Source organism: Sinocyclocheilus rhinocerous, unplaced genomic scaffold, assembly GCF_001515625.1.
Source record: "Sinocyclocheilus rhinocerous isolate Xijiao unplaced genomic scaffold, SAMN03320098_v1.1 scaffold2974, whole genome shotgun sequence".
Taxonomy (NCBI): domain Eukaryota; kingdom Metazoa; phylum Chordata; class Actinopteri; order Cypriniformes; family Cyprinidae; genus Sinocyclocheilus; species Sinocyclocheilus rhinocerous.
The window spans coordinates 46,982-59,129 of NW_015647039.1; the positions used below are offsets into that span (position 1 = coordinate 46,982).

Genomic DNA, 12,148 nt, shown 5'->3' on the forward strand with positions numbered 1-12,148 from the left:
CTCGATGCTGATTGGCTAATTTTTTTTTTTACCAACGGAGGCACGAGGGCTCAGCGCTCACCCGGCCTCCCCCTACTCTTCTCTATCATTAGCGGTTGTAATTACATCAGCAGATTCGGCACATTCGCGATAGAAAAGCGGCGCTTTCACGTTATGGTATTACAACTGTGAAATTACAAACAAAAAATACACATTCTGAGACATGAACTGAAATGAATTGTGAATTTTATTAACATTAAATCGTCCTCCTCCCATTTTCACCTCAAAATTATGGGGAAGCTGTACCTCCCCTGCCTCCCCCGACGAGCCGCCACTGCTTATATCTCATAAACTTTCCCCATTATCCCATAGTAAAATGGGAATTGATGGGGTGTTAGGACAGATGACTTAAAGCACACAACCCAGGTCATACAGTTCTGATTAAATACTATAGCTTTAATCAATGCAAATTGGTTGTAGTGTAACATTTGTAAAGTAACTGTTGGAAGGAATATCAACCTTAATCTTGTGCTCGGTAACTGTCTCTAACCACTAGAATATGTATTAGGAATAATGGACATTGCAAAGTCTGACAATGAAAAGCCATGCTGCTATTTATGTTGTGGAAACGTCTAAAATACATTTGATGTATCCCAATTTCTAATAGTTCCACAAAAACCGGGACTCGCTGAATATCACGTACGCAGATATCTGGACGTGGTTTGCTCTGAGAGAAATGCTTGTGAGTGGTGACTAATTAATTACAGTAATTGGCTGCAGCATGACCAGTCCATCTCTGTTCTGGTTGAGAACAAAGCTTATGCATGCTAATGTGGGAGTTTCAAGAACCGCGCAAACTCTAGAAGAGCTTTTGGTCTCTAAAATACAACTGTGGTAAGGTTGACACAAATCCAGCAGCTTGGAGTATGACAAAAGCCAGTATACCAATCAATACTCAGTGTACTGTTGGTTTTCATATGATACCGGGGCTCAATTATATGATGGAGCTTGGTTGGACATTCTGCTATTTCTCATAGAATTGAATCTATTGATCACCACACATCAGTCATTTCCAAGACTTTTGCAGGACTTGTTACAGGGACAATCTCCCAGACTAACCTGAAACTGCAAGATTCTTAAAAATAAATGTTCCAATTTTTCATTTTTTTTTTGTAGCGATGCGATAGGAGAACCATTTTAGGTTTCCTAAAGAAACTTTCAGTAAACAGTTCTTAAAATAACCATTTTTTCTTAGTGTGAAGAACATTTTAATAATACGAAGAGCCTTTTTTCCACTAAAAGGTCGTTTTGTGGAATGGAAATGTTCCATGGATATTAAAGGTGCTGTATTTCAATTTAGTTTTTTTTTGTTTTTGACTGTACTAAAGCATAATAGTACCAATCAATACTCAGTGTGCTGACTGAGTGGTGAGTGGTGACTAATTCATTACAGTAATTGGCTGCAGCATGACCAGTCTATTTCTGTTCTGGTTGTTAGCAGATATTTGGAAAACATGCTCAAGTTCACATACTTGTTTTTTTTTGTTTTTTTCTCCAAAAAACACTACGACAGCCAGTTATTCTGCTTATAAATGTGGATTCTGTGTTGGAATGTCTGTTTTTGCTTTGGTCTGTGTAATTCCGCCAACTGCCAATTTACCCAATATTATTTTGACACCCGGGTTGCCAGTTGGTGGAAAACACATCATATTGTAGCCATCGAAGCCAGCAGATGAAATGGGTCAGAGATTGCAGATTCTACTCGACTTAAAAATCCTCGGCATCCATGTAAAAAAGCTCTATGACCAGAGGAATATTAAAACACGGATTAATAAACTCATCAAGTCAAAGTGTAAGGCTTGTCACCTTCCATTGATAATTGCGCTCTTACCTGCTATGTGTCCTTAATGTGGCATCCCGAGTGAGCGTCGAGTATAAGGATAAAGAAATAACTCTCCGATATTTTGAATTTGGACTGCACAGTGACTCCATAGAACAGCCATTTTTGATTTCCCAAATAACTTTTCAGTTAAACTTTCTAAAAAGAATCATTATTTTCATAATCTAAAGAACCACTTTAAAGAGGCTTTTGTACAAAGGAAATGTTCTATGGATGTTAAAGGTTCATGGAACCATCAGTGCCAATAAAGAACGTATTTATAAGTGATTATTTTGGGCAAATATCACATAAAACGTTCCTTTTGCCTGTTAGAGCACAAAAAAAACCCCAACCCTGAGAATTCACACTTGTTTTTGTAACAGTCCTAGACTGTTTTGTAAATGGAAAGAAATCTGCCTGTGAACCGTGTGAGTTAGCCAATCAGTTCACTTGGAGGTGGCTTTCTGCCAATGGAATGATTGTTTGTTCTACCAATGGCAAACTGGGGATCGTTAGTGAAAAACTGTCATTAGTTTTACCATTTCTTTTAATGCCAGTTGTGGTGCAAAAATTGCTTAAAGCAACCATTGAATGAAAAAAGGTCTCATTTCTCAGACAGAAGAAAATCATACAGTATCGGCATGAAATGAGGGTCAGTCTAACAACTCTAATCAGACCCAAAACTTTACCATAGCGCTAGTTGAGATTCGTTTTGAAGATTGGAAAGAGATTTAAGACTCCTAGCTGTAAAAATGTGAAAGAAATGAAACTCGCATGAGTTTAGGATTCAAAAAGAGTTGAAAATCTGATGGAGGCAGACATGACTAAGAGTTGATTGCGTTTAAGGGTGAAAGGTTTGCCTGAGCTGCTTGAATTGAATGAGTCAGGTCGTCTTAACAGGGTGGAAATGGATCGCTTTGTTCTCACAAAGTGTCCAACCTCTTGCGGTTTTGACGCTCCCTGTTGGGGAATAACTACTTGGTATAACCACAGCAACTGTCATGATGCTTGAAGCGCATCCTCGGGTCCATTACGCATAACGGACCGCAACCACCAGTGAACATTTTGCATGCTAATGCTTTTCCAAAGCATTTCTCTTTGCGTTTAAATTCAGACAACAATGACAGTCTGAGTTTTTGTTTGAGAGCAAACCAAGTGTGAACTAAATACTGGTCAAAGGCCTCACACTTTTCCACTTAATAAAGGACCTGATGAGTTTGCCGAGGAAGATAATTGCTTCATTTTCAGAAGTTGATACTGTTTAATGCAGAAACTAATTGTTTCTTCACAGTTAATCTGTCGTCCCGAGAAGCGTAATCGCACAAGTCATGTCAATATTGAATTCAAATACCAGTTGTCAGCGGAGTCCAGACAAATCGTCTCTGTCAGTCGAGAACAAGTCTCTCAATAATTCGGTTTCAATTAAAATCCCGTTCAGGATGATGTTCTGCTTCTCAGTGACAGATACTTGTCCTCTGGCCAACCTCTGAAATTGTTAAAATGCCAATTAAGACCTATTGTAAAGGACACCCTATATCAATTCCTATTCAAATGACTTCGAACATTGCCACTATACAGTACGTGTTAATTCAAACCTCGGAGCATTAGCCTCAGGAAAAACATGATACGATGAAATCGTACCATTTCTTTGTTTGGTTCGATGGACATCCAGGGGAAAATTATCTAAATATAGAAGAACAACAAAAAACACTTTTATCGTACTTTTACGGAGTTTTGTTGCCACTTTTGAAGATTGCTAGTGTATATAAACACTATCAAGAAGAACATATTGTTCTTTCAAAGAACATTTAAATTGGTTGGGGTTCATTTACCATCTGCAAATTTAGCATATCAGCCATTCAACAGAATGAAGACAGGTGGTTTGTGAAGTTGTTCTCACTGTATAGGACATAATGTTCAAACCATATGTGCTTATATTATGTTTAATAATAGTATATTTTTCTGTGTTTATTTTATAATTTTTGTTTTCAATATTATGTTTCTGGACTATGTGTTTAATATTTAACATGGTTTTAACATTTTAGCATTTGTGGGCTGAAATCTTGTAAAAGTCCATTTCACACATCTGCTTGAACTCAAAGACTTAAATGAGAGCTAAATGCATTTGCAACTTCCTGATCTTATGTCTGCAGGAATTGTCCATGTTTACATGAAGTTACGTTGAATCTCAAGCATAATGTGGCCATGAAGATATTACAGAAATATCTTGGATCGGTAGGTTCCAGGTTCAATAGAAGCTGTATCAACTGCATTTGTAAGGCTTATGTAAATTCACAGAAAAGAAAAAGACATCCACCAGTTTGTGAAACAACAAACACATTGACAATTACCTGCTTACAACTGAACAATTGTCCCATTGACTTCCATTTTAAGTAGAAAGGAGTCGAAATGATGCTCTGTGGTAATTGACATTATGCCTAAAATGCTGTCGATACTGCTTAACTTGAGCTTCAGTTGTATTGAACCCAAAACATCCTTTAACCTAATGTGGCGAGTAATGGGTCTTACCTGCATTTTTGCGTGAAATAAAATCCATTCATTAACACTAAACTAACAGGTTGCATTTAGTTGATTTTACCAGTTCATCAATGTAGGCCATGTTAGTTCTGCCGGTATTTTTTTTGCTCAGCATGTTTAGCTACTGCCATCTATTGGAGACACAATAAAATGACTAGAGAAACCATCCACACTAGCATCATGAGAGCTACAGCACAGAAGAAAATATATTTTTCACATACACTGTACCAGTTACAAGTTTAGACCCTTAATTTAAATGCTTATCATTATCTTAAAGGGATAGTTCACCCAAAAATGAAAATTGGCTCATCCTCAGGCCATCCAAGATGCAGATGAGTATCTTTATAGAAACAGATTTTGAAAAAGAAACGAATCCTAATGGATTTCTACTTTAAACCATCAGATGAAATTACTTTTTCCACTGGAGAAAGAAATATGGATTATGGACTCATATTTTAGCCAGAAGCAAAGGTTTCAAGTTAAAATCCATTAATAAAGGAGTTTATTATAAACACGCAGCTTTTCACTTCACAAGACATTAACTGGTGGACTGGAGTGGTGTGGATTACTTGTGGATTATTGTGATGTTTTTATCAGCTGTTTGGACTCTCATTCTGACGGCACCCATTCACTGCAGAGCATCCATTGGTGAGCGAATGATGTGATGCTACATTTCTACAAATCTAATGAAGAAACAAATTCATCTACATCATGGATGGCCTGAGGGTGAGTATGCCTAAATGGTCAGTGAGTTTTCATTTTTTGAGTGAACTATATATCCCTTTAAAAACACTTTGATCTAACCTATGCTTGAAAGCAGGTTTCCAAATTTTTGACCTGTAGTGTGGTCAAAATGGATTACATGTGGGTTTTAAAATAATGTGGTGAAGCCGAGTAATGCGTATTTGACTATTTAATGTGAATCAATTAAAATCGCCATTATCTCTAAACTAGCAGGCGATAATTCGTTTATCTATCAATATGTCCGTGTGGGCGGTTTTTACGGCAGTTGTTTACGTGGTTATCTACTGCCATCTATCGGTCTTTGTCAGGTGATGTCACACTCACGAGAATCGAAGTGCATTTTGGGTATCGCCGCCATTTGTAAGGTATCAAAGCCGAGGTGTTCTGGAGTTGGAAAATTGTCTTTTTTATTTGATTTAAAATGGTACGTTCTTGTTGTGTTAAAGTCTGCAATAGTGAATTACATGATAGAAAAGGTCAAAAACTCACCACGAAGAAAGATATTTTAGGTCTCACACTGGAAAAAAAGACTAAACCACAAGAGGCGTCGCAGCGTCAGATGGCCTGGGTTGCAGTGGTGATATGCAAAATCATCATATTTGCCAACATATCTCCAGTTATGTTCGTTTACCCTATTATATGCACATGTTATTTAGGGTCAATGCTATTAAACAGACAACCAGGGAGCAGGTGAGCAGAAACGGGTCATGTAACGTTACCATGAAATGTTTTGCAATCGTTTTATGCATAGGTGTAAAGAGTCATTTTATTTCACTAACGTTACTGAAATTAAATATTGTTTTTGGGGGTTTGTACTTAACGTACGTGTAATTTAAACTGAATACTTAACTAAAATTTGCATCTGTTTCTCCAGTATGACGATTTAATCGGTCTTTACTGCATAGTTCTGTACACTTTTAGTTCACTGCTCAATGCAAAGATACCTTCAAAATGGCGCCTCGGTGACGTCACGCATTATAAACGCACGTGACTGACAAAGACCGATTGGAGACATGAACCGTGCACATATTGCTAAGTAAAGTGGATAAAGTTAAGTTGAAGTGTTTTGAAAAAGTTGTAATGATGTATGAATGAACGCTCTTTTAAAAGTGTTAGGCTATTTTAACGTTTATAACTCCAGCTGCAGATAATAAAATGACTCAAACTGACACATAACGCCGTTTATTCACTTAAGATAGTTTGACTGACGAATATTAGCCATCGGTTTCTGCAAAAGGCAGCTCTTCTTGTCCCACATTGTGGGGACGGAATCTCGGAGCTCCATTTGCAGGCTAATGTTGCATAGATGATGGTCTCTCTGATGCACGCGAGATGCCAGCAGAGACAGATGGAGGCTCCTCTTGGACGCCGACCATTGATTTCCAATGATTAGCATTAGGAAGCAGCGCTGCTCTTGATTACTGCCTGCAACCATGAACATGTGCATTGAGTTTTAATTAACACAAAGTGAGACGCATTTCATTAACATTTGAAAACAGACGTCAAAAGATTAAGTACGGCAAGAGCGGATCGCTTTGAAACCTCGACATTAAGATTATATTAATATTTAGTTTGCCGATATTTGGTAGACAATTCCACATATCGGCAAACAAGAATAGCCTATTTATCTGATTCCGTGCTGAAAATATGACAATAAATCGTCATACTGAAGGCTACATCACTGTACATCAATGTAATTACATACTAAGATGAATTAGTATTATTAACAATTATTATTTACAAAGTCTATGATGAATGAGAAACATTTGCACTCATTGAAGATTATTTTATTGAATGTGAGAACACAAATGCATAAAGCAATCTTGCTAATGTACATATCAACCTATAAGATACAGGCCCTCCATAACTTTTGACCAATGAATTTTCAATCGTTTGTGTGTTATAATACGGTGTTGAAAGTCTCAAAAAAGCAATATATAGATAGATAGATAGACCAGATTTCATGTAAAGTAAGTTAAACTATTCTGGAACCTTAAAATAAAAATTAAGTGGAATAAAATAGCATTAAAACACACTGTATATAAATAGTAATTCCAATATTAAATAAAAATATCCCCGTGCAAGTAGTCAGTAGCTCAAGCTATTAAATTATAAACAGTCGATGAACTTGTAGTAAGGTTCAGTTTTCAGCGTTCCCGTCATGTGTGTGACAGTAATTTGACGTCATAAGAGCCTTCCACCTGCAAATGGAATAAACATGTTAATTCAGTGTAGAACAAGGATAATGGCATAGGTAGATAGAAGCGCGACTCACGTCGAAACGTCCGATGGAAGCTGCGGTTTGGCTCGCCTGCATTATCTCAGTGAGTGCCCACATCTGCTGAATACTGGAGGAAACTGTCTCTGGATCAGGAAGTCCCTAAAGAAATGCGCGCACACACACACACACACACACAAACATTAACTGCAGCATTGTTCTGTTTATTGAAGGCACAGTGCACTCAGAAATCATCATCCTTTACTCACCATGACATCGTTTTTAACCTTTAGCATTTTGCTTACATAGAGCAGCAACGAGCAGTGTGTGTGAAAAAAAATTAAAATAAAATAAAGTGGGAAGAATCGCTGTATTTGTGAAGTTGCAGATTCGATTATGACCAGCAAGTGGCAGTAAAGTACTATCATAGAGAGGAGAATAGTTATTATTGTAAGAATTAATATTCTTGAAATATTTGTTTTAAAGCATGTATATCGTGTTCATTTTCAAATAAAAACATTCCTCAAAAAAAAAAAAAAAAAAATCTCCATATGATGTTTCAGAGTATCGGTCTGTATCAGGGATCCTCAAATCTGGCCCACGAGATCCACTTTCCTGCAGAGTTTAGCTCAAACCCTAATCAAACACACCTGAGCAAGCTAATCAGTGTCTTCAGGATCATTAGAAAATCACAGGTAGCTGAGTTTGATCAGGGTTGGAGCTAAACTCTGCAGCGCATTGGCCCTCCAGGGCAAGATTTGAGAAACCCTGGTCTATATGATGATTGTGACTGTTGGTAGATATTAATGGGCTTTTAGTGTCTATATATCAACAAATCTGAGTGGTCATATATATATAAAATCAAGGTTTCTTGCAGGTCTTAAAAAGTCTTAATTCATCTACATTAAAGCCCTAAAAGGTCTTGAATCAGAGCTGAACGTCTTGAATTCATAAAGCCATGGCATTAAATGCTGCATGCATTGAAAAAAAGTGAGTATCTTCCTCAGTATCTTTGATTTGTTTTCCAGTACAAATATCTAAACATCCTTAAATAAAAATACATTTTCTTGAGACGCAAATTGAAGTAGTGTTGTTCTTTTCTAAGAAATTGGACACAATTGAATTGTATTTTTAGTTTATACTTTAAACAAGAACACAAATCTGTATTAAAGCTTGTTTTTCCTTTTAATTAAGTTGTTTTTCTGAGCCCATTGGTCCATATTTGTTCTTGTTTTAATCATGAACTCATTTCATTTTGATCAAAACGTAGGCATTTGCACTGGAAAACAAGACAAAAATACAGAGGAAGAACATCACTTTTTTGCAGTTATTTCCGTATTCTAGTGGTAGAGAGAAGGGGAAATTAATTGAGATCTAAGATCTGTTAGAAGTTGTATTTTCCCAGCTTGGAAGTGTTGCTAATACAAGCCATTTGCATTTAGAGACTATATTGATGTATTGTGATCCATTCAATTTAATCCTTTAATTTTCTTTTCTTGGTCTTAAAAAGTATTACATTTACCTTCATAAAACCTACAGAAACCCTGATAAGACACTATAATAATATCACCACGAAAGAAGTTCACACATTGTGATGCAGTAGACCCTTGCAGATCTACTGCGAGACGTTTTAGGTCCGAAAAAGGGAAAAAAAAAACAATTGGGCCTGTCCTATCCGCTCCAGCAAGTCATCAATTCTAGGCATCGGGTAGGCTTCGAACCTTGACTGGGCATTAAGCTTACGAAAATCGACACAGACACGCAAGGATCCATCCTTCTTCGGGACGATGACAAGGGGGCTACTCCATTCGCTGTTCGATGGTTCGATTACGCCCAGCTGCTTCATCATTTCAATTTCCTCCTCCAAGGGTTTCAGTAGTCTCTCTGGTATTCTATACGGCCGCTGTCGTGAAGGGGTTATATCTGTAAGGTAGATGCTGTGCTGTACCAGTTCTGTCCGTCCAGGCCTCTGACGGAACAGTAATGGGAAGCAGTCCAGGAGGTCTTGCATTTCAACCCTTACGGGATCCTTCAGATGGCTCAAGTTCACCGTGGCAGGGTGTCTCTGAGGTCTCACCTCACGAGCAGGCTCATCCTCTTCCTCATCATCCACCTTCCTTAACATTAGCGACCGTTCTGGTGTCTTGTTGGGTATTTCCTTCCATTCCTTCAGCAGGTTTACGTGGTACGTCTGGTGCGATTTCCTCTTGTCAGGGTGGTGAATCTCATAGGTTACTGGCCCCATCTTCCTTACCACAGTGTATGGCCCCTGCCACTTTGCCAGGAGCTTGTTCGTGGAGGTGGGTAACAGTAGCAGCACCTTTTGCCCCGGTTGTAGTTGACGGAATCGTGCCTGTTGATCGTACCACTTCTTTTGTGATGCTTGTGCCTCCTGTAGGTTTTCTTTAGCTTCTTCTCTGTAACACTCGAGCCGGTTTCTCATTTCCAAAATGAAGTTAACAATGCTCCTCTCCTCTGTCTTATCTGCCGGCGCCATCCAGGCCTTCTTCAGCAGGTCCAACGGGCCTTGGACCTGCCACCCATACAGGAGCTCAAAGGGGGAGAAGCCGGTTGAGGCTTGAGGTACCTCCCGGTAGGCAAACAAGACGAAGGGGAGCCACTTGTCCCAGTCGCGTCCTGTGTCTGTGACGAACTTCCGCAGCATGTTCTTCAGTGTCTGATTGAATCTCTCCACCAGTCCGTCGGTCTGCGGGTGGTAGGGACTGGTTCTCAACGCAGTGATACCCAGTTGCTGGTGGAGCTGTTTCATCAGGCGGGAAGTGAACATATTCCTGACATTAAATGAAAACTTGTATACACAGTTCCAAAAATTCATAAAGTTCATAAGCGCCTCATTAAGTTACCATGAACATGTCTTTTCCCCCAATGAAATACTGCAGGTAAACAACAAATTATGAATTATGATTGCTTTTCAGGTGGTGAAACTGTTTAAATAAACATTAAGTTGAGCATTCATCAATAAGGCTAAAGAGACACTTTCAAACCATCAAACAAGCGTCTTACATTTCTAATGCAAATGACAGCTAAATGAGAACTGGGACATGGCCACAATGCTGAGTGATTGAAAAAAAACGACAACCTGCGAGTTTCATACATTTTCGTAATTATCTTTTCAGTCTGTTCTGAAGCCACAGTGTTAACACCTCACAGCTGCATAAATACATTGAAACTACAGAGACGCTTTTGTGTGTTGCTAAATGAAATGGTATTAACAGTCTTTCAAGGGAGCATTGTATATGCTGTTAAACAAGTTTTTCAATATTCATTAGATGACAACTGTTGCCTATTATAACAGCAAATTATACAGCAAGACACAAAATAGCCTACTCACATTCAAATCAAGAGGTTCCTCTACAGGTGTGAGAGTGGATAACCAGACAGGAACACCTCGCTCCGAGTCCTGGGCAGACAAAAACAACACATCAACTATGAAGGTTTTGGTAAATGCAAAACAAAAAACAAGCTAACTAAACAAAAAACAAAAAACAAAAAAAACAAAGACAAAACAAAACCCTAAAAAAATACTCTGATCAATTCTTGGTAAGATACTGCTTCAAACAAAAGAAAAGAAAACAAAAACAAATTGTAGAACAAAATAAAAGTGAATAAAATAAACTTCCAACAAACACATCCACTTATCAACTTAGTAGGTTTTGGTAAAATACTGATTCAAACTAAACAAAACAAAAATCAAGAAAAAACAACAACAAAGAAATACAGAAAACCAAACCAAACAAACAAGAAACAAACAAAAAAACCTGAGTCCTGGAGCTGGGGGTGTTCCAGAAAGCAGGTTACGTGACATATACTCGGGTATGTTTAAGGGTAAGTAACGGATAAACTCCAAAAACGGAGGTAACTCTCAGGATATGTAAGTAGCCATAGCAACTTACTCCCTGAACATAACCTGCTCCAGAGTAGGTACTGTTTCAGGGTTAGTTTGTTCTGCTGTATTTGACTGTACAGTGAGTCTCTTAAGGATGTGTATTTGTCACAGTGAAGGAGGAAGTGCTCCTCCGTCTCAACTGATCCTGATCTACATTCATTACAGAATCGCTCTTCTTTAGATAACCACGTCTTTTTATGTCGTCCTCTCTCTATGGCCAGCTGCTGGTCCCTCAGTCTGTACTTGGTCAGTAAATGTCTGTGTGTTATATTCCTGACTGAGACCAGATAGTCAGCCAGACTGTACTCTCTGTTGAATTTCTGATAACATTGGAGACGACTTTGGTCTTTGGTTTGTTCTTTCCAATGCTGTACGTACGTCTCCTTCTCTTCATTCATAATTTCTTTGATTCTTCCATGTTTTTCAGGGTTGGTGATATCGAGTGCTTTGTTAGTCAGATCTGACACCATTACACAGAGATGACAAAGATGAGTGCTTTAAAATGAAGAGAATCTTCCGAACTAGAGTTTAAGTGGATCCAGAACTTTAAAACGCTTTTTTTACTGATTAGATTTAGGGGGAGACGGCCTAATTCAGCTCTAACTCTACATGCAGAGCTTCTAAATGGTGTTTGTGCCAGTCCTTATGGCTGTAGTTACTCGCTGGGCCCCAGATATCGCTTCCATACAGGGCAATAGGCAGTATGACACTATCCAAAATCTTTGTCCAAATTCTGATGGGGATGTTTATTTTGAATAATTTCATTCGTATGGCGTGCAGTGCCATGCAGGCTTTTTTATAAGTAGTGTTTTAATTGCCAATTTGAAATTTCCAGTGGGAGTTAAAACCAGACCAAGATAATTATATTGTAAAGCATGTTGAA

General features: G+C 38.3%; 1 protein-coding gene across 1 annotated transcript in view; it reads right to left on the minus strand.

The window, feature by feature from the left end:
- Positions 1-6,968: 6,968 nt before the first annotated feature.
- LOC107708487 (nicolin-1-like) overlaps positions 6,969-12,148 on the minus strand; it is a 17,469-nt gene continuing 12,289 nt past the window's right edge. The window contains exons 5-7 of the mRNA XM_016512741.1: positions 10,711-10,779; positions 7,416-7,520; positions 6,969-7,341 (exon numbers count right to left, since the gene is read on the minus strand). Coding sequence (XP_016368227.1) covers positions 7,300-7,341; positions 7,416-7,520; positions 10,711-10,779 — 216 coding nt within the window. The 3' untranslated portion in view covers positions 6,969-7,299. The remainder of the gene's footprint in view (positions 7,342-7,415; positions 7,521-10,710; positions 10,780-12,148) is intronic.